Source organism: Melospiza melodia, chromosome 5 (assembly GCF_035770615.1).
Source record: "Melospiza melodia melodia isolate bMelMel2 chromosome 5, bMelMel2.pri, whole genome shotgun sequence".
In the NCBI taxonomy this organism is placed as follows: domain Eukaryota; kingdom Metazoa; phylum Chordata; class Aves; order Passeriformes; family Passerellidae; genus Melospiza; species Melospiza melodia.
Genome location: NC_086198.1, coordinates 31,421,857 through 31,443,865, shown reverse-complemented (window position 1 = coordinate 31,443,865; position 22,009 = coordinate 31,421,857). Strand labels below are relative to the sequence as shown.

Sequence of the window (22,009 nt, the reverse complement as noted above, 5' to 3'; positions counted from 1 at the left end):
GTCACTTTTAAGCCTGAGCAATACATGGGTCTTAACACCCTAAACTACTTAATCCTGTTACCTTCTCTTGCTAAGATCCTGCCGAAAGGAGCAAATGTCAGGGATAATTCAGCTCCCGAGCCAGTTGCAGTGGAAAGCAGGGATCATTTCAAGACCAATTTGGAGCAGATTAATGAAAAAAAGGCTTAATGAGGCATGGACCCCTCAAAGAATGCTGGACAAATCCCTGATGAGGGTGGGGAGATAAAAAAGATTGTGAGAAACAAGTCAGGACCATTAACCTTGGGCTATGAAGGAGGTTCTTGAGAGTCTAATTCTTGTCACAAGGTCAAGCTTTTACAAAGCAATTAAGGATCTCCATAATATCAACCTACAGGCACACACACACACTCAAAGCCTTCTGACCTCAGGGACTCTGGACTCATTTCCGTTCTCTTGATTGTCTCTCCCCCTCTGCTTGCACTGCTTGCAAAATACACCTTCGAGTAATGGTAGGAATGATGTGTCTCCTGCCTTGTGCAAGAAGTTGTAGTTGTACTAATCTGTAATTGTACTTGTACTGATCTGCACCAAACTAAAGGGGAGAACCAGATATATCATAGAATAATAGAATTTTGGATTTAGAAGGGACTTTAAAGATTGCCTATTGCCAACCCCTTGCCATGGGCAGGGGCACCTTTCACTAGAACATGTCATGTGCGGTGCTGGACAAAAAGAGAAAAATAAAATCTTAATTTAAAGCCTGTAGTGTGAGAGAGAAATCTGACGTTGCTACTACTGTAATTTCTGCCCATGCAACTGAGGTATAGAATTTTACAAGTTTACAGAATAAAGTATTGGAAAGTACTGGAAGAAACATTTCTTTTATGTAAATACATTCTTATGGATGACCAGCTGCTGAAATAAGTAGTAGAAAGCAAGAAAAGTATAGGAGTTTTGTGGTAAATATTATCTGTGCAATAAGGTGTCAAAGCCTGTTCAAAATGTGAGTAATTCAACTTAGTTTGATCATTTCCTTTCTCAGAAGCCACTGCTATATACAGAAATAATTTTCTTTTATGACTGGAACACAGTCTGTGTGATCATGCTTATAACTTGTTGAAATTACAAGGACCAGCTGCAATTCAATCAACTGTAGATTTCTACATTTTAAAATCTGGGATGATTTTCTCTTTTCCAAAAGCAAAAATTCCGCTTTCATTTCTTTGTAGTACCAGGACCTGGTACTCCATGACAGGAGTTCCTGTAATTTTTTTTTTAATAACAACATAACTCTTATCTCCTCACTGCTTCCTTTGGCTTAAAAAGGGTTAAGCTAAAGGTACAGAACACACTCTGCTAATTTTTTGTGCTCTGAAGCTTTTATTTTCCCCAGCAGCATGACATCTTACCAACAAAGCAATATAATAATTAGTGAATCCCAATGTCATATGTATGGAGATGTTAAATTTACAACATATGTAAGCTGCCCATTCTCAAGGAGTGGTGTAACTGAAGGTACAGAGGCCTTGAGAGTGTGGAGGATCTGGAGGGGAAGTCATGGGGAGTAGCTGAGGTCATTTGGTCTGTTCAGCCTGGAAAAGAAGAGACTTGAGGGGATGCCCCAACTCAGTCCACAACATCCACAGCATGAGAGGAAGAGGAGGGGCAGGCCCCGATCTCTTCTCTGGGGAGACAATGACAGAACCCAGAGGGAATGACCTGAAGCTGTGTCAGGGAAGTTTTAGACTGAATATCAGGAAAAGGTTCCTCACCCACAGGGTGTTTGGGCACTGGAACAGTCTCCCCAGGGAAGTGGTCACAGCACCAAGCCTGACAGAGTTCAAGAAGTGTTTGGACAATGCTCTCAGGCACAGGGTGTGACCTTTGGGGATGTCCTGTGCAGGACCAGGATTCCTTGTGGTCCCTTCCCATTCGGGGTATTCCATGTTTCTAAATCTCTTACAGAAACAAGGTCCTGTAAGGTTTTTTTTGTGGCCTACGCAAGCTGGGGCAAACACTGCAGGAGCAACAAGATGAACAGTAACAACCCAGGAAAGAGCTGTAAAGTTGTCTACTGTGCATCATTATGCATTTACTATGCATAACTATGCAGATATAAAAAAGAAATGAGTTAGCATTGCTGCACGTGGCCAGGGAAACACTAGCCTGCCAGGAAGTGATTGCTCCAATCTATGGACTTTTACAAAGGTGCTGCCATCCTGTTTAGTCATGCACTTGAAATTGGTCCCCATAAAAATTACTAAGAACTACTCTTGATAGCAGCACTAATGGGACAGTGAAGATGACTTGCAGTTTTGCAGAGGAGATACAAATTTCAGGAAAGGATCATGGGAACTGGCCGTGTAAGAACAACACCTTTATTTAAAAGCACAGTGCTTCTATACTTGACTGAGGCAGGAAAGGCTTGATGGCATCAATAAGTACATTCTAGCGCAGTAATGATTCCCAAATAGAAAAAGGCACTGGGATTAAAGGAATTTTGTCCCTGTCTCACATATCCTGTGACCACATAAGCAGCTGAGATTGTGTTGGTGTCCTGATAAGCATCATTTTAGACTTAATTTCTTCCTGGTGAAGGTAGGTGCTAATTAAAGTATGGAACTATTTATTTCAGGTTAAGCCACTAAATATTAGATATAGTGTTTGACAAGATCATAGCTAGAATATGCAGAAAGACTGATTCAGTCTCTTGAGGAAATGAACAGCTGTACACTTTTTCTTTTCCTCTGTGGCACAGAGGAGTGAGCCATGCTAGACATTTTGACAGAGTAAATTAACAGCAAGTATTTAATATACAAGGATGGCATTCATGTTGTTGACTTGGGTAATAATAAAAGTACAAAGAAATGTCTCCTTAAAAATAATCAAGTCAGTTGCACAATCCATTCAGCAAACTGCTGAACAGTGGGAATTGCGCCTTTCCCTCTGGTTTTAAGAGAACTTCTTCATGAAGTGCAGTTTGAGGTAGGCGATGGTGAGGAAGATGAGTGTCATGCAGGCCAGAGCCAGGTGGTTCTGCCACAGCCCCCAGGTGCTCATATCGATGCCTTGACTCTCCAGATACTCCTCTCCAGTACATGGCCTGCAGATAAATGCACACACATTGATAAGCTTAGTCACTTGATAACCCACTCAGCACGATCTAGGAAGATCTCTAGAAGTTGTAATGTGGTTGCATGTGTGTAGTAGGCTGGGCAAGCACCAGCTCTATGTCAGTGGTTAATTTTCCATCGTAAATTCGCTTTTCTTGTAGCTCCAGTTTCACATAGGAAGCTGAAGTGGATTTTGTGAGGGTGTACAATTGTGTGTGTGTGTGCATAGCTCTCACTAAATACAGTTTGAAGAAAGGTAAGAAGCATAATACGAGGTATTTCTAGTGTCATAAATACTAAATATGCCAACAAGCAGAATGTTCCATGCAGTAGAATGCAAAAACCCAATCAAAGGTTTCTTTTCCATGTAAAAGCTCACAGATTCTCTGATCATCAGTGAGTATCTCTGATACTCAGACTGATGTTCTAGGACTTCTAAGGCTGCTGATAGTGGGATTCATTTCAGTGTACCACAATACTTACATCCGGCCTGTCTCTCGATAGCTACCGCCACTGTTTAACACTGTGCTGTTACTGCTGCCACAGAAGTTCAGACCAGGCAACTCATTGATCTGTAAAGCCTTTTAAAATAAAAGAAACAATGACAACAGAAATTAGTAGGTAAAGGACTGATACATTAACAAGATGAGAAATAATGCAATTAAAGTCATCCTAAAAATGTGCTGGTATCACTATTATATTGGCCAAATCCTCATTTTTTAGCAAAGTAGCAGAGTTCTTTTTTTTCTTTTAAGAGAGGGATATATATAGCCTGTACACACCTAGTAAAGCATGCACCAAACAGGCTTTACCACTTCTCCCAGGCCAGGCTATTTCTGCACAGGCACAGTAAAGCCCAAATTTCTCTGCAAAACATCACTCTGACTAAAATTTTTGCAAATTAGGAGAAAAGCTTTAGCAAGTTTTTTGTTTGATTGATGGAAAAGACAAATAGGAGATTTTTACTTTTTTGGGTGGGGATGACATTGTTCTTTACTTTGAAACATTTCTGCTAGCTGAAGTCCAGTGAATGTAGTAGTTGTGTCTCTCATATGAGGTATTTCCAAATTATTGAAATGAGCTCTTCTCAACAGCAATTGGTGCTAGTTGATGAGAAGCCCTTCTTGTTTCAAGACACTGCACAATACTCCAAGGTTGTTGTACCTAATTAGCTTTCCTTTTCCTTGTTAGGCCACCAAGTGTGAAGATTTCATTACCACGATTCAAGACATTCCTTTCTAGCCAACCATTTCCAGGTTTGTACACAGGAAATCAGAGCACTTACTGTCATTCCATAGCGAGGGATGCTAAAGTATTTGAGCCAAGAGAGCCAGGCCATGACGCTTGTGAGATTGACCAGCAACCCAGAGAAAATCTAGAGGCAATGTTTACCAAAAAAAAGCCATAACAAAAAGAAAAAAAAAAAAACAGATTACAAATTACATGCTTTCATCATGGGTCCTTCTCTAGCTCTTCCCACATGCTTCCTGTCTAGGGGTCCCACATAGGTTCATGTGAACTCTCTGCTGCTCCTCAGTGTGGAGCTGCTCTGGGTTTTGCCTGTGTGCCCTGAGTCTGAGGCAATGTGGATTTTGGCTGTAGGTTCAATATTGCCGCACCTGAGTGGGCACGGCTGGTGATAGAGAGACGGTGAATCTTGTATCTTGATCAGAAGGCTTGATTTATTAAGATATTATATATAATACATTATGACTATACTAAATAGAATAGAGAGAGAGGTTTGCAGAGCTGCTAGCTAAGCTAAGAATAGATAGAAAGAATCTAAAACAAAGTTGTGTCCAGGGACTCAGTCCCCTAGCTTGCACTGGTGATTGGCCCTTAATTATAAACATAGAAAATGAGCCAATCAAGGTGAATCCTATTGCATTCCACAGCAGCTGATAACAATTGTTTACCTTCCCTTCTGAGGCCTCTGCCTTCCAGAAGACACAGAAATCTGAAAGAAAGGATTTCTGTGGAAAAATGTCTGCGACAGTTCAGCTCTGCCTCATCATAAATGCCAATCTCCTGACTGTGGCTGTGTGTTGCCCAGTTTAACATGCCCAAGGTGGGCCCTGCAGCTGGGGAGGACAGCTGGGCTAGCGGTCTCAGAAAACAGGGGGCTGCACGTCATGCTCTCAGCCAGACACATATGCTTTTCACAAAGTTAAGGGAGAGAGGATGAAATGTAGCCCTAAGGGGCTTTCCTACTTTCCAGGCAGTTTTCTGTCTGCTAGAGCCCAGAGAAGAAGTCAGAGGAACCACTCCCCTCCTCATAACCAGGCCTCCAGCCCCTCACTTCTTATTCTTTCAAAGGACAAATATTCCACCCCACAGCATCAGGATACTCAAACCAGAACAAAACAGGATATGTTAACCCCAACAGATTTTTGCAGAATTTAGCTGAACTCCATGCTAGTAGGATTTCTGGATTTCAGCATTTCTGGGATTTCACGATCCAGACTAGAGAACTGAAAAGTGCTACTCACAATCATAAAAACAAATGCAACAGTCGAGAGTAGGTTGGCTATAGTGACCACGCTCTGTCCTGCTGCAATGGCAAGTGCCATGGAAGTGGCTGTGTAGGACACCATCATAAGAGTGAACATCATTATAAAGAAGGCTTCTGCTGTTGGTTTCAAACCTTAAAGATCAGAACAAGAAGGGCTTCAGAATGATCCTGCTGAAAGCTCTGCCATAACCTGAACACTATTGTGATTTTCCTAGTGTGTCCTGCTTTCAAATTACATCTTGTCTGCCAGCACAGGCTGTGTCACTGTGACCCAAGACTGCTGTGGCGCCTGTGACAGCCCTATGTGTCTGTCTTGACAGTGGAAGAGAGGATGAATAAGTAGTATGCCCAAAACTGCAGTAAGACTGAAGGTAGTAGAATGTGTGGAAGTACTGTACTTCACACATCCAAAGTGGCTGCAAGTCGTCCATCAAAGGAGAAACTTCCAGTGCACTTCCATGAGAGGCAGCTGTACATCATTTCACTAGTTTCCAGCAGAGAGCTCCTAAAAAACCTAGCAGTTTTGAGGTGGTTATGGATTCGGTAGCAAGGTCTGTTCCTCTCCAGTTTCACAGTTTGAGAGCCTCTTGCTGATGTGGCCTTGTTTCCTAATCCTTAGGGTAAAAACTCAGACCAAAGCCAACAAACTGGTATTAATTCACACAGTATTAAGATCTTAAAATAAAACCTTTTCTTTTAGGTATTCTTGCAAGGATCAGAAAAGTATCTTGTAAGAGTCATCAGAAGCCAAGAAGGCCATAGATGAAAAGGAATAAATCAAAACAATGTTGTAAACGTTATGGCTTCCTTCCAAGGACAGTGAAGATGAGACATGTCACAGATTCTCTGATGAATGTTTTAATCTTTGTGTCTTTTCTGTAGAAAACAACATGGAGTGCTAACAGTAAGCTCAGTAGCCAATGCCATGCCAGTGTAGGCATTTAGCTTATATAAACATCTGTGTATGCATACACATCTGTAAGATGCACATGCCATGATTGATTGGGAGGGTTGGAGTGAGACTGTAGGAGACCATACTTGCCTAGCATGAAGTAAACTATGCAGGTGAAGATGATGCTGGGCATGGTCCTTATGGGTATTAAATCAGCCATTAGCTTTGCTATGAAGTATGCAGATGTTCTGTAGTACCCACTGATATATTCATGCCTGGAACACAGAGATAGGTACAGAGCACTACAAATTTAACCATTAAAAACCAGTTTGATTTTCACCCCTTGACAAATGTATTCTAGCTCAAACTAGAAGAAAATCTTTTATACTTGGGCTATAATGCAGCTGTCCAGTAAGCCTATACAGTATAGAACTGGTGACATTTTCATATGCAAGTGAACATGGGTATTTGTGCACATAATTTTTAGTAAATTTATGTCTCATGTCATCAAGACAGAGTGTAAAGTTTGAATAATTTTCATATTTTATACCGCATAGTTTTAAAGAATCCAGTTAGATGACATTTATCGCCCTCACTAGCCAGTCACACATTATTAATCAATGCCAACATTGAGTATTCAAGGGGTTTTTACCAACTGTGTCAATAATATTACACTCTGAGCCAGTTGTAATCACAGGTACCTTTTGAGGGGTTTGCAGACAACTCACTAATAGACTAAGAGAGTATATTTGCAATGAGCACTTTCATTGAAATAATTTGAAAATTCTCTACTAACTGTACTTAAATGACATTTACGGCATGTCAGAAAAACTCACAGTCTAACAGCAGAGCCTGGTATCTTTTTTGTATGCTTTACTTACATAAATATCTTCTTTTCTACAACAAAGAGTTCAAGAGCTGAGACACTGCTGAAACACTGGTTGGTGGTCAGAAAGAACATTGCACCCACTCTGCAAAATAGCAAAACAGTGAGCTGTTATTTAAAATGGGATGTGAATGTAGTGTTTCCACAACAGAGTACATAAATCCACGAGCAGTTCATGAAGTTTAGTAATGTTTGACCTTCCATCCCAAAATCCATGGAAAACTCTTGGCTATGAGCCTGAATCTGTAACAAGCCTGACATAGATGTGGTACAGTCATTATTTGTTTTTGGCATGCAATGATAGCACATTCTCTGATGCAGCCAAAATATAGAAAATCAACTGAGGTTTCTTTTGAGGGGTTGTGGTTTGGTTTTTTCCTTGATGTAATTTCCTGACACATTAAAGATTCTCAGATGGTGAAGCATTTGTCTGCTGCAAACAGAGAGGAACCAAATAAAGAGTGTGAGAAGTACTTTTCACCTTTTCCACAAAAATTTAAGGCACTTCCTACTCAATTTAAAACTGGGTTGTTTTTAAACAAATGCTATGAAGTTTTATGGGATTAAGAACCCAGAGGTTTCATAGTGGCAAACTCATGTGTCAGGTCAGGCCAGGTCATACAGCTGTCAAAATGATACATAGAGCAGCATAATTTGAAAATCTCTTACTGATGGTAAATTCAAGCGTGTGAGTAGAAACAGTTGCAAGATTACAACTTTAGTTACCTAGGTTTATGTAGCCACAAGTCTGTATATTTTAACACCCTCAGTTCTGCAGGGACCTTGCTAGAGGAACAAAATCACATCCTCACTTCCAAGTCACACAGGCTTGGCCTTACTGATGTGAAGGGAAGCATTTGCTTTCAAGAGGTATTAAGCTCCTTTGAAGGGAGCTTTATCAAGTTTTCAAATATCCATTGCCTAGACTGACTGACCTGTTCTGTAGTCCAGCAGAGTTCTCCTCAAGCCCAAAGAAGATGGCACCTACAACCAGTCCCAGAAGAGCTGTAATACCAAGCTAAATGGGAAAAAGAGAAAAGAGGAGGGGAGGTATCATTCTCATTGCTTCAAAGGTTTTCCTGACTGCCAGGATGAGGATGACAGTTTATTCTCATGCTCCTCAGTGTGTGGTTACTGGGCTCTATCATACATCTTCCTCATGGGATTGTTTGTAATGAGACGCTACAACAGGGCTACAGATATGCTGATATTTGCAGTCTGTAACTATTTAAATAGCAGAGATAACAGGACTTACTTAAAAGACTGAAGTGGGCGCATCACAGTTTTTAAATGCTAAATGCAAATGACAAAAAAAATCTCAGGAAAACAATGGTATCAGGCAGTTCTGTCACTTTTAAGCCTGAGCAATTCAAGAGTCTTAACACCATAAAGTACTTGATCCTTGGTACCTTCTCTTGCTAAGATCCTGCCGAAAGGAGCAAATGTCAGGGATAATTCAGGTCCTGAGCCAGTTGCGGAGGAAAGCAGGGATCATTTCAAGACCAATTTGGAGCAGATTAATGAAAAAAAGGCTTAATGAGGCATGGACCCCTCAAAGAATGCTGAACAAATCCCCCCCTGATGAGGGTGGGGAGATAAAAAAGATTGTGAGAAACAAGTCAGGACCATTAACCTTGGGCTATGAAGGAGGTTCTTGAGAGTCCAATTCTTGTCACAAGGTCAAGCTTTTACAAAGCAATTAAGGATCTCCATAATATCAACCTACAGGCACACACACATACTCAAAGCCTTCTGACCTCGGGGACTCTGGACTTGTTTTACCTCCACACCAGCCCTCATTATATAATTCCCTCATTATATAAAACATGATGAAGTTAATTTATACCCCTGGCTACAGGCCAACTTTTCTATTGGCCCCTCCCGAATTGCTGAGAATTGCAGTGGGAATTTTTGTGGCGCTGTGGCTGCAGAATTTGGCCCATGAATTAGGGGATTCCTGAGGATTAGTCACTCTGCAGACACTAGCTGAACTTTCTTCATTTTGAAATCAATGTGCAACTCTGAAGGAGTCAACACTTTTGGTTCTGATCCTTCAGAAAAAGCAGCACTGACAGAGCCAGTGATTATCTTTCATGGTGTGTGCTGAACCCCATTGTGGACTTCATGACACCTTGTCCAGAAGACATCATCACCAATGTGAACAGTCAAATAACCAAACAGCACACACATTACAGGGCTGCAAAAAAACTTTTGCACTTGAGCCAACTGCCAGCACTTACTTTTGTGCTGAAGTTTAATGAAGTACACAAACACAGTCTGTTAACTTTTCCTGGCAGGGGAGAGGATTTGAGGCCAAACCCCACAGTGCCAAGCCTGGGAAATTAGAGTCAAATCTGAAGAATGCTCTCGAGCAAACGTGTGAAACTTCTTGGGACATAATGTGCTCCTGGCTGGGAGCAGCAGAATACCCTGCTAGGACAGGTCTTACCTCCCAAAGCCTTTCAGTAGTCCAAAATTGATTACTGAGCAGTCCCACATTTGGGAGCATTCAGAACACCTTTTATCCCCAGACTCCTAGACCTTGAGCACTCTTTCTTCAGATGCTTACTGCAGTCAAGATATCAAGAGGCAAAACCATCCCTGTGACTTATCTAATACTCCAGTACCCAAATAAATTCAACGTATATCACAAAACCATAGATACAAATAGCCTTACCTGAGCTATGGAAGCCTGAGGGTTTCCTATCAGGTTTTTAAATGTGCGCCTGGACACCCATTTCAGCTGGTGGAGGAAGGAATTGGCATATGTGATTTGCCGGAAAAGTGGTTTGGTTTTCTTCTTGTTTCCTGAAGAAATGCTCTCTAAATGTGCTTTTGTTTCTCGGTAGTAGGCAGAGTTGGAGTATTTTTCTGCTAATTGCTCAGCCAAGGTCTTATCATATTCAGAGCATTCTTCAGTTCTCTCTGCTGGAACGATTAAAAAAACAGAAGAATTAAGATGTACACGTAGTTCCAGTGATTCACTGCACTCAGTCCCATAGGACAGTTCAAAAGAGTTGGTATAAATATGATAAAAAATCTGTGTTTGCCTGTGCAACCTGTCCCACAAGCAGCAGCAGCCTCTCTGCTCTCTGACAAGGCAAACCCTTGTCTGCCCATGGAGTTGCAACATGGCTTTTAATCAAAAAGTGATTTTTACATCCCCTTTGTCCCCAGAGGCTTCTGTAAGTGATCTGTTTCACAGATATTGACACAATCCTGGGCTTTCCAGACTTTTAGATCCAGGTAATCCTGCATGTATCCACTTTGATCATATATAAATTTCAGCTGGACCTCCTTTTTTTCTTAACTGTGGTGTAGTGTGAGCTTTTGCAATGACAGATGTAATGTGTCATATCTGCCAGCTATAATATTTGCTAGACCCTGATCAGAGCACTTTTGTAAAATGATGGCTGCTTGTTTGGTAAAGGTATAGTGAAAATGTGCTTGGACACACAGCATATTCATTACTTCCTTTGCCTTTTCACTCCTGTGAAAAGACAGTAAGCTATTACTGAGTGACAGCAGAAAAGTATGAGAAAGCATGCTCCAAAAAAATAGGTGAGAGCTGATTCGTTAGTTTGGGGATAATTTCTGCCTTAGCACAACTTCAGAGAAACATTAGATGAGCAGTGGTACCCTATGTCTACCCCTTCCCACCCTGCTCAGAGGAAGGAAAACAGTAATTTCCTAACAGAAAAGTTGTTACATTAGGTAAAATAGTCAAGTCATAACTGCATCAAATTACGTCCTTAACTGGAACAATTATCCTGGTTTATCATCTCTGCTTCTGCAGGATTTCAGCTGGTTTGCCTTGAAGATGAAAGAAGTTATTTCTGTGTGCTGAGAGTTACCAAAACAGTTTTTAAAATCCCCGTTCCCACACATGTGAGGATAACTTGACTCAGCTATGGGTTTCATACCTGTGTTACTGTCATCAGCCTTGCTCATTGCCACGGCAGTGGAGTCTCCATTGATGACGTCCAGGAAAAAATCGGCGGGGTTGTTGTAGGGCTCGCACTGGTAGCCTGTGGTGACATTGACACTGTGGTGACACTGACACTGTGGTGACAGCGTTTTGAACCCTGCGTGGGGTTGTGTGACTGGCCAAGGACCGTGCTTGGCTGTCAAGAGCACAGCTGCACATCCTGCCATGGAGCAGCCTGCCCCAAAGCATGGCAGGCAGCCTTTGGGAAGTCCACACTTTCTAGAGGGATGAGCGGCACTGCCAAGCAGCACCATCAGCAAAAGCGAGGTGACAGCTAGCCCCGTGCTCTTCCCAGCCCTAGCCCAGGCTTCCTCTAATTAAGATGTACCAGGAACAGCTCACCCAAATCCACATGTGGGCCAAGAGGAGAAACACCCAGAGAAGCCTGTTAAAATACTGGACCTGCTTGGACACACCGTGTCCAATTCTGGCCCAGAGCTATGGGCATTGCACTCGAGTTGGTGCAAACCAAAGGTTGGCCCTGCTGGAAGTAGTGCTCACCAATGGACTGAAAGTACTCGATGGCGTGCTGGGCTGGCCCATGGAACAGCACTCTCCCTGCAGCCAGCAGTGTCAAGCTGTCAAACAGTCGGAATATGGAGTACCGAGGCTGGTGGATGGAGAAGATGATTGTCCTTCCTTGTTTTGACATCCTGAATGTGAAGAATGACAGAGATGTCAGCTTTGCAAGTTGATTCAGTGTTTCAATAAGAGCATTTGAAAGTTCAGTTAAGTCTTGATGAAGTCTGATTAACTTGGTATGCCAGAGAAGGAAGAAGAAAGAAAAAAAAAAGAAAAAATATTTAGGTCATATTTACAGTGTCTGTATGAGAAAAGAATTCTCACTTTAGAGAGAGAGAATTCATTCAGTTTTTTTCCTACTCCGTTCACATCCTTGGCTCACTGGTAAATAATTACATGTCTGAATTCCCTGTTTGCTCATTTGAACTGTAATTCAAGTCAAATACAACTGAAGTCAAGCAGAGCGGAGTGCTGAGAACAGGAAGCTGTTTCTAAGGCCACCACCTTTTCAGCAGCAGTAGGACAGCATTAGCAGTGCTGGAATCAAGTCCCGTGGTTGGCTCATCCAAGAACAAGATGGCAGGATCCGTGATGAGCTCCATCCCAATATTGGTCCTTTTTCGCTCTCCTCCAGACACCCCACGAGTGAACTGGGTACCAACCTAATAAAAAACCAAAAAACTTGTCTTGTTTGGCCCAAGGAGAAATACTTCAACAAACAGTATTGTACCCACATGGCAGTATCTGGGAAGAGTTGTGAGAAATTCTGGCTCTACACTCAGAAGCAGATGTAAATGTTATCTTACACACATCCTTGTTCTTAATGTTAGCATTACTTGAGGTCTTGTCTTTTTCTCCAACCACTAACTTTCCCTTTCACCTTTGCCTTTGCCTTTCTTTTTACCTGCAATGTAGTACCATATGGCAGCATCAGCACAAGTCTCCATACAGAAATGTCACTAATTATTTTATTGCTGAAACATCCTGTTGAAATTGACTTTTTTTTTCAAATCTGCCATGATGACTCATTTGGTTAATTAATAAACCACTTACTACATTTTAAGTAACATGTTTACAGGTCTTACCTTGGAATCTGCAACTTTGCTCAAACCCAGTTCCTTGATGATCTGATTCACTCGTTCATTTTTCTCATGCTCCTTCACTGACTTTGGCAAGCGGAGTGCCGCTGAGAACTTCAGATTTTCTCTTACAGTCAGGGTTCCCATGACCACGTCATCCTTCATTTAAAAAAAAGGGGTAGATACTTGGTGGTTGCTCAGCAGTTTCTATTTATTCCTCTGAGAACTGTATCTACCTATGTTTTATGCTGTCCTTGCATGCAGAGGGACAGCAGCAGCAGCCAGAACATGCAGTAAGGTGCATCTTCAATGCCCGTGTCACGGGAGAGTTTGGATTTCATGCACGTAATTATATTTGCCTTAATTCATAAAGCAATGCCACATCGGAACAGTGTCCATCATGCATGATATCAAAATATATAAACAGGCAAATATTGAAAACAGTCCCTTATGTATCCTTACCTTATTCAGTGTTTTGGAGGTGTTGAGGGAGAGACTCAGGGGCTGAAGGGACTTAGGGAGCAGCTACAGCTCAGGTCATTCTCACAGTGTGTGTGCCCGTGCAGCCTCAGCCCACCGCAGGTGAGAAGAGGGAGAGAAGAGGGAAGGTAAAGAGAGGTTGGGTCCATGTGGGTTAGGGCGATGGTGTTCAGCATCCAAACTTGTTTGGTCAAAGCAGGACAGAGGGGAGGTTTTAAGATACCATTTGCTTGTCTCTTGCAAAGGGATCCTGCCAGTTGTGGGAAGTTGAGATTTACATGTGGTTTGAGAGACCACCTTTCTGTAACATGTTGACATAATTTTAAGGAATTTTCATTGATTCTTGGATGAAGGCAAGGTATTTGCAACAAAGCAGCAACTTCTTACAATAGAATCCACAGATAAAAATTACTTACCTGTACTACATAGCCAGAGGTACATTTAAAGTTGGCGGGCTGAGGAGCTCCATTGATCAAAATGTCACCAGAGAGTCCACGGGGATCCTTCCTTGCAGCCAAAATGTCCAGTAGCCTAAAGGAAAAGTTGGTTACTTTGTCAGATGAATGTACAGGAGGCAAAGCTCTCTGAACTTCAAACCCAGCTCATGGAAAGAACAGCTACATAAAAGCAGATCAAATTCAATTTCTGCAATCTAGAAAACCCCCAGCAACTTTCAAGGACTGAGTTTCTTTTGTCCTGGTTTCCTAAGAAAATGAGATCCATGCAGGTCCATGTCCATTTTTTCAATAATTTGAGTTTATCCTCAACCTGGTTACACATTAGCAGAATGGTGTGTAAGGAGTGACTATCAGTAAACTGTGGACTAAAACTGAATTTCACCTTTCTCATATGATCTGTCTTTTGGAATTCAAGTATTTCTCAGAAAACTGTGAGACTTACACAGCCCTAAATAAAAACTCAATCTTTCTCTGAAAGAGAAGGCCACTACTGCTAAATGTGTACAATTTCACTTTCTCCTTGGTGCAATTTCTGTGGAGAGTGAAGGGGGCACTTACGAAGATTTACCACTGCCAGTGGGTCCCAAAATTGCATTCAATCCTGGTTTCATGATGCCACTGTAAGACAAAATGGATAAGTTTTACCTAATAGTTAGGGTGAGGTTATTTCTTTGCCTGTTTCAACTGGTAGACCAGTGTAATTTATCCATACAACTACTTTCTGCATGCCATTAATTTTGGAATTAATGAAGCTGCCTAATCACAAGCAATATGTAAGATCAGACTTCACCTTAACTTTTTATTCTTAATTCAAGAAAAACTAATAATCACATAATAAGACAGAACAGAAACATGACTAAAATGTAGCAAAATCTGTACATGTATTTTTACCACATGGGTCTCTACAAGAGAAGCACACACTTGCTTTAACCATACTCAGTTCTAAAGGATTTATTCTCTCAACAGAGAGAATAATAGTCCCTGTAGTCAGAACAAACTAGGGATTTGTCTGTGCTTAAAATGTAATAGATAGTTTCTCTTTATCTGACATTAAAGCCGCATGAAACTCAAAAGCCAGATGGCAAATGTCACAAATGACCCATGTTAGTCAACTGAGGTACCACAACATATGGCTTTTGAGGAAAGCAATAAAGCCTTTAAGAGCTCATGTTTCGTGGAAATTCCCTGGGCAAAGAGTAGGATAGACAGAGCTACAAAAAAGGGCAAATATTTATGATAGAAATTGGAGTTAGAGAGCTGAAAGTCATGGGTGACTTGGAATGGCATATTGTATGCCAATGCCTTGCACTGAGTTTAACTACTGAGCTGTGAATGGGCAAGTTTATTCACTGATTATTGAACAAAGACCATAGGGACATGACTGCTTTACTGCAGTAGTGCTCACTGTTGGGGAAAAAAAGGCAAAACAACTCAAAAAAAAAGCCAAAACTCCAGAAACCTTTACATCTCTTAAAGTTAACCTAACCCTCACTAATATTAATGTGTTAAATGTTTTAAATTTAACCCCCCAAAAAATTAACCTTTCCCAAGGCCACCTAAGGGAAGGAGACAACCACGAAGGACAGGCTGCTGGTATCTCAGCTAAACACCCTGGCACAGTGGGAGGATTGCCAGGCAGTGGAGAGCAAGCAGAGCTGGCTGGTGTGCCCAGTGCTGTAGGAGCCAGGAGGACTGTATGCCCAGGGCCAAAGGAAGTGTGCTCTCTGATGTACAGGCTCAGCCCAGGGACTGAGCACCTGGGCTTAAGCACAGCTGACAGCAAGCACAAAGCAGCCACACATATAAATAATTTTTCTAAACCTTAGTCTGCATGTTGTGCTGTATGGCTCAGTGACATGAGTGAAGTCAACTCTCCGGACAGAAATAAAACTTACAGGTACTCTAATGGGATGTTTAAATACGTACTTGACATCTTTCAAAACTTGTTTTTTGGTGGTTTTTCGGAAACACGGGAACCCAGTCTTTGTCTTCACATGGTAGCAGATGTTGTGGAAGGTAAGCACGCTTCCTGCCCTGCCAGCCAAATCTGGCAAGGGCTGCGTTTTACTGGGAATGCCATTTGTACCGGATTCTGACATCTGAATACACAGGTGTGGCTGGTCTTCTGCCATCTTTCCTCTGGACATGAAACACAGGAAAGAGAAGATTTGATTCGGTATGAAGAGGAAAGGTGTGTGTGTTTTGGGCTCAGTGTTTGGCACGGGGCCCATGGTGGGCCTGCAAGAGGTCCATCTAGGAGTATCTCTTTTGGATAGGAAGGTTGGGTCCGGTGGGCTCAGACCTGGAGATGACACAAAGCTGATGAGGGTCTGCCAGAGGCAGGGAGATAGAAGAGTTTCCCTCCACCCTGACGGTCTGCAGGGTGGGCTGAACTTGGGAGACCTCAGCTGCCCACCTAGCTGCCTTCTGAGGTGAATATCTGCTCTGGCACCTGGACTTCCTTCTCTAGGGTCTGTTTCTCCCACATTTTCTCACTCCTGTCTCACAGTTGCTGAACAACATCCTTTGCCCTTTCTTACATGTTTCCAGAGAAGCTTTATCAGCATCCCTGACAGCCTCAACTTTGCCTCAGCAGCTGGAAGTGGCTGTGTCTGCCCCAGCACAACCCCAGAATCCTATCCCACAGAATCCTCCCCCTCCAACTACCCCTCAGCAGCAGCACCTGGCCACAGGTAGCAACTGTTCTATTAATCTAGATAATTTTGGGAAGGATATAGCAACATGGAAACTGACACTGCTGCCAAGAAATTCTCTTCCTTGGGTTTGCTTTCCATGTGAGAAGGTAGCTGTGGAATAATTAAAGTTTTCTCACCTCTCTCATTGGCCAGGCTTCTGCCGATGAGCCATCCACTTGCGCAGTGGAGCATCCCTGGCTGTCCCTGTGCACGCAGACCTTTGTCCCCTTTGCTCCACCTTAAGGGTCATCTTGGGGAGAGGCAGAGTCTGGCCTCTCTGTATAACATATTGACTCATCAGAGTCTAGTTACTTTAAATATCACTATGGGAAAAGTTAACAATGCAATAGTTCCTGGGAATCAAGAGGGAGGGTGATCAGTGGGGAGCTCTGGGGTGACCAGTCCTCTCCCTCAGCATAGTTACACTGCTTACAGCAAGAAAGGAGGCAAATTATGACACAATTTCAGACATGCTGAATGCATTTGAGAGCTGTCAGTAAAAAGAGCACTGGGGAATAAAAAAAAGCCATTTAATCTATCGGGCTCATATGGTCATATAAAAGCCCAAATGCAAGCCCTTATCTTGTCAGTTTGCTCAGGGTGCTTGACAGACAGCTGAGCTCTCCTTGGTGGCTATCAGCACAGTGAAACCTCTGGAAGCTCAACATTCAGCAACCAGCCTATCTCCACATAAAGGCTGGTTCATCTGTCTCCCAGCAGTACTATCTCAAAACTAGCCCAAGACTGCCTCTTCTGAAAAGCTGCAGTCTTCTGTGCTGACAAAAATATAAGGTCTTAATGCTTTAGTAGCCAGTAATCTTGGCCCAGTGCAAAGAAACCCTGTTTGAAATGTAATTACAATGGATCTAGCTTTAATTTTAGCTAAAATGCATTTTGAATAAGTTGAACATCAATCAAATGTGCAACATTTAAAATATAGAGGCCTTTCACTGAAAAACTGCATACACTCTCACTGGTGCCAGAGATTTACCTGCCTGGAGGAGGACAGGTAATTTTACATGGCTATTTTTCCTGCAGTCTCTAGGTTAATCTGTCTGGACATCAATCACTGCCTTTGAAAGGATGCTTTGGTAAATTGGAGATGTGCATTCAGAGCTGCAGAGGGAACTTGTCACTTAAAGTCTCACCTAGTGCTGAGCAGATATTTGCTGATCTAGGTGCCAAGTACACAACCACAGGGGCAACACCACATGTAGGCATTAGAAAATCCCTTGAGCTGTTGGATAACCCAGCAGCACAGAGTGCAGAAGTCAGGAGACAGTGTGACTATGACCTGGATATATCATTACATATACAAAGTAATTCGATCAGTATTTTCCTTGATCACATTTTTGCTCACCTTCATATTTCACTATTACAGATGCAACATTATGACCAAATGAGAAAAAAAAATGAGGTAGAGTTTGACCTCACACATAATCAACAGAATGGTTACATTTTTCTTTGTTTAATTTGATTTCGTTGGTTTTTGGTATTTTTTTCCAAAGACCAGCATAAAAACCTAGCTCAGCACTTGCACTGAAATTTCTGAAATGCTCTTCAGGAATCAAACAATTTTTTTAGCAATTGAAGAAATTAATTTTTCCAGATTGAACTAGACAGGTAGACAATAAGCAGAGAATCAGAAACTGCTTTCACAAGTGAAGGATCATGCTGCTTTTACAATGTTGTTCCTAAGAACAGACAGTCTGTTGTAGTCAAATTTAGTCTATCAATCGAGATAGGATGAGATTGTACACTTCCTTGCAAAAATGTGTGTGGAAGCTATATAATTAAATCAGGTATGGGAAGAATTACATATATCCATAGCAAACAGTCTCTAAACGGCTATTTAATACAGCTGTCAGCAGGAAACTTCCAGTTCAGGAAGTCTTGATAACTCAAATTTCCAGAGAAAAACAACATTCTTTGCTATTGTCCCTGGGGAAAACATTAACTACAGGGAGCTGTGAGCAGAGGTTGGATTCAGGTCTCACCGGATCTCAGGTTTAAGTTGTCACAGCCCTTCCTGGCTGCAGGGTGCTTGTGCCACTTGCAGGGACAGGGTGGGGTGCAGCAGGTAGAACACCTGGTACATGGATTTACCTGTGTTCTGTTCCTTCCTTCAGGAAAAAAATGTGTATTGTTGAGGACATGCCATTTATCAAAGTAAAAAACTCCATCTATTTCAAATGCTACATTAATACTGAAAATAGCATTTTATGCTTTCAGAGCTACTAAAATTTATTGCAGAAAAAAAATGCAGAATGCTCATTCACTTAGAGCTGGTGTGGTTATTTCTGCTGTATAAAATCTGTGTTGCCTGCTCTCTTCTGAAAGGGACATAACCACTGCAAGGTCTCCACCACAGCAACTCCTTGGTCTGGCAGGATGACAGGGCTCTGGACATTCTTCTTCCCTCCGTGTCACAGACATCTTTTCATTAAAATCCTTTTGTTAGGATTTTTCCTGCTGAAGCTGAGAAGTTTCAGCAACAAATGTAAACAATGGTTATCTGCTGCTGTGGAATGCAGCAGTTGGATCCGTGATTGGTCTCCTGTGGATGTTTTGATTTACTGACCACTCACAGCAGAGCTGCTCTCCCTCTCTGCCGAGACACAGATCTTTGTTATTCATTCTTTTCTATTCTTAGCTTAGCTAGCTTCTGAGAACCTTTCCTTCCATTTCTTTTTAGTATAGCTACAATGTATTATATATATAATAAAATAATAAATCAAGCCTTCTGAACATGAGGTCAACATTCTCGTCTCTCTCTTCGCCTCAAGACCCTTGTGACCGCCGTCACACCTCTGGTGGGAAGGGGCCTGGGGAAGTCCCAAACTCCTGCTTGTCCCTCAGAGAAGGTCTGGCATCAACACGAGATTGGGTCAGCTGTGGCTCTGCCTGGGGGATCCGTGGAAGCCTCTGGGAGCGGCCATTTGGATCTCAGCTAACAGTGCGCTCGGAGAAGATGAAGTGCAAACAGTAGAGAATATGCACTCATGCTAAAATCAGGCATTGGATTTGCTTTGCTTTTTTGGATGCCTCTTTTTTGCTGCGGTGTAAAAAGTTGCAGTGAGATAATCCGTTTGGTATTTCACAAAACAGCCTTCCCATTTCTGATCTAGCAATAAACTTCACCAGAGGAACGGAGGGTCCTGCTCCTTCACAGCTAATGTAATTGCCAGCTGTTTGCAACCATGCCTCAGAAATTGAATCTTTAAAATATTGCAGATTCTATCTGTTAAAAAATAGTTATTTAAGTTTAATGTGGCATACAGCCATGAAACATTTTAAGTCAGAACACTTACAGGACAAAGAAACAGCCAAGATGAATGTTAATCAAATCAATTTCTATGCAAATTTTAAATTAAGTTTCTCAGATTTCATTGCCACTGGCTTACAAATATTTACTTTAAATCAGATATGAACAGGAGATTCTATAACAACATATACTTTCTGCTGTATTCAAAAGTATTTTTTAATCTCAATAAATGTTTCATATTCTCATCATATCAGCCATGAGTATAGTACACTTGGCATCAGCAGAATTAAAAATTTATAAACTCTCTGGAAATTTTGCAAATTTTGTTTGTTTTGCCAAATAGTTTTGAAATATTTCTATTGCCACTGATTTCAGCATAATTTCAGCTCAGGGCACATAGAAAATAATTTTCTTCAGAGATATGTAGTCTCAAAAAATTTTGCCAGGAGACAAAGTACTGGATCTAGAGATTTAACCTTTGATTAGTGGCAAAATGAAACTACTTTCTTTAAAACAACCAAGAAACCTCTTTGCCCGCTGTTTCAATACAGGTGAAATTAATGTCTCAGTACAGTCATTTTCCTGAGTATTCTTCTGAGACTTGTAAAGTACAAAGTTTCATATTTTCCTACACACAAAAAAGGGAGCTAAACAAAACCATCCAACAATAACAAAATGTGCTACAAAGTTCAGTTGATTCAAACATGATTGACTCCACAGCAAAGTAGAGTCTTTCAAACAGTTTCAGTAAATGTATTTGTGTCCTTCAAGATACATTGTCTATATAACAAAATAAGGAACATTTATTCCTGTCAGTCTTCCTGCAAAGCTTTTGGCACCAGGGGGATTTGCATTTCAAACAGAAAAAACGCCCCACCACAATAAAGAACAATATTATACAATAGTATTGTTATATATACAATAGAACAATACTATAGGAGGGCTAGTAAAATTATAAATAGCAAAATTCAGATGTGCATTTTAAAAAATCCAAGTAGATACTCAATAGATTTTACCTCTATAGAGAATAAGTGTTGAAGTTACTTAAGGAGGAAGTGTTTTAGAGACAAAAGCAGCTTTTAGCATAATTTTCTAAAGGAAGATGCTCTAAACCCTTTTTAAAAACAGTCTTTTTCTTTTTTCTGGATATTTGAACATGCCAGAGAAACCGCAGTTAAGTGTGCTATTATTTCTCTTATTTTTAGTGGTTACAAAGTTAGGTCTTGCAGCCTGCAAGCTGAAACAGTACTGTATGTGCATTTTGGACTTTTGAGACATATATAAATTCAGAGAAGCTGTAACCTTTCAATATATATAAATTCACAGAACCTTTTCTCCCCTCCTTCTCTAGCCATTTCCAGGGATGTGACTGATCGGAGAATGGCTGTGGGGAAGCAAAGGGGGCAGGACCATACATTCCTCTTTCTCAGGAACATGTGCAGGAAATTAAAACCGTTTGAGTAAATGAGGATAATGCGATTGAGGCAATCTGTAAATTAATTGCCAGCTTATTTACCACGGATTTGTAATCTACCTTCAACGAAAAGAGCACAAATGTTAACATGCATGAGGGAGCACGGAGAATGGCAGCTCCAGCAAAAATTTCTAATTTTTCACCTTTTTACTGGTTTTAATTTATGCCTTGAAGCTTCCGCACCCCCACCTTTTATAAAGCATATTTTCATTGAATTTTTTGCCTTTCCAGCAAAATCCCTTGAAAAGTTGGGAGAAGGCAGGTGAGCGTTTTGCTGCGGTTTCCTTGGGTGTTGGAGAAGAACAGCTGCTGAATATTATCCCACAGCAATGGCAGTGCAAGCAATTCATGGACGAGGGAGCAAGCCACTACATGGAGCTAAACCTGCCTGAATGAAAGGGCTGAGCTGCTGCACCTGATCCACTCACCAGCAGCAGGTCCGTGTCGGCGCCTCGGGGCTGCCGAGGAGGCGGCAGAGGCGCTGCGAGGGATGCAGGATCCGGGGAAGGGAGGAGCGAGGCACAGCTCCGAGGCGCAGCTCCGTGAGACAGCTCCGCGGCACAGCTCCGCGGCACAGCTCCGAGGCGCAGCTCCGCGGCACAGCTCCGAGGCGCAGCTCCGCGGCGCAGCTCCGAGGCGCAGCTCCGCGGCGCAGCTCCGCG

At 41.9% G+C, this 22,009-nt stretch overlaps 1 protein-coding gene across 1 annotated transcript; it reads right to left on the bottom strand.

The window, feature by feature from the left end:
• Nucleotides 1-2,346: 2,346 nt before the first annotated feature.
• On the bottom strand, nucleotides 2,347-16,044 carry ABCG2 (ATP binding cassette subfamily G member 2 (JR blood group)). Its single transcript, XM_063156800.1, has 15 exons — nucleotides 15,839-16,044; nucleotides 14,471-14,530; nucleotides 13,871-13,985; nucleotides 12,981-13,133; nucleotides 12,400-12,557; nucleotides 11,875-12,026; nucleotides 11,309-11,413; nucleotides 10,063-10,313; nucleotides 8,321-8,403; nucleotides 7,381-7,470; nucleotides 6,650-6,774; nucleotides 5,585-5,739; nucleotides 4,381-4,470; nucleotides 3,579-3,676; nucleotides 2,347-3,085 (listed from the first exon to the last, which is right to left on the bottom strand). Exons 1-15 carry the CDS (start codon nucleotides 16,042-16,044, stop codon nucleotides 2,935-2,937), a joined length of 1,992 nt encoding a protein of 663 aa, XP_063012870.1. The 3' UTR covers nucleotides 2,347-2,934.
• Between the last annotated feature and the right edge of the window lie 5,965 nt (nucleotides 16,045-22,009).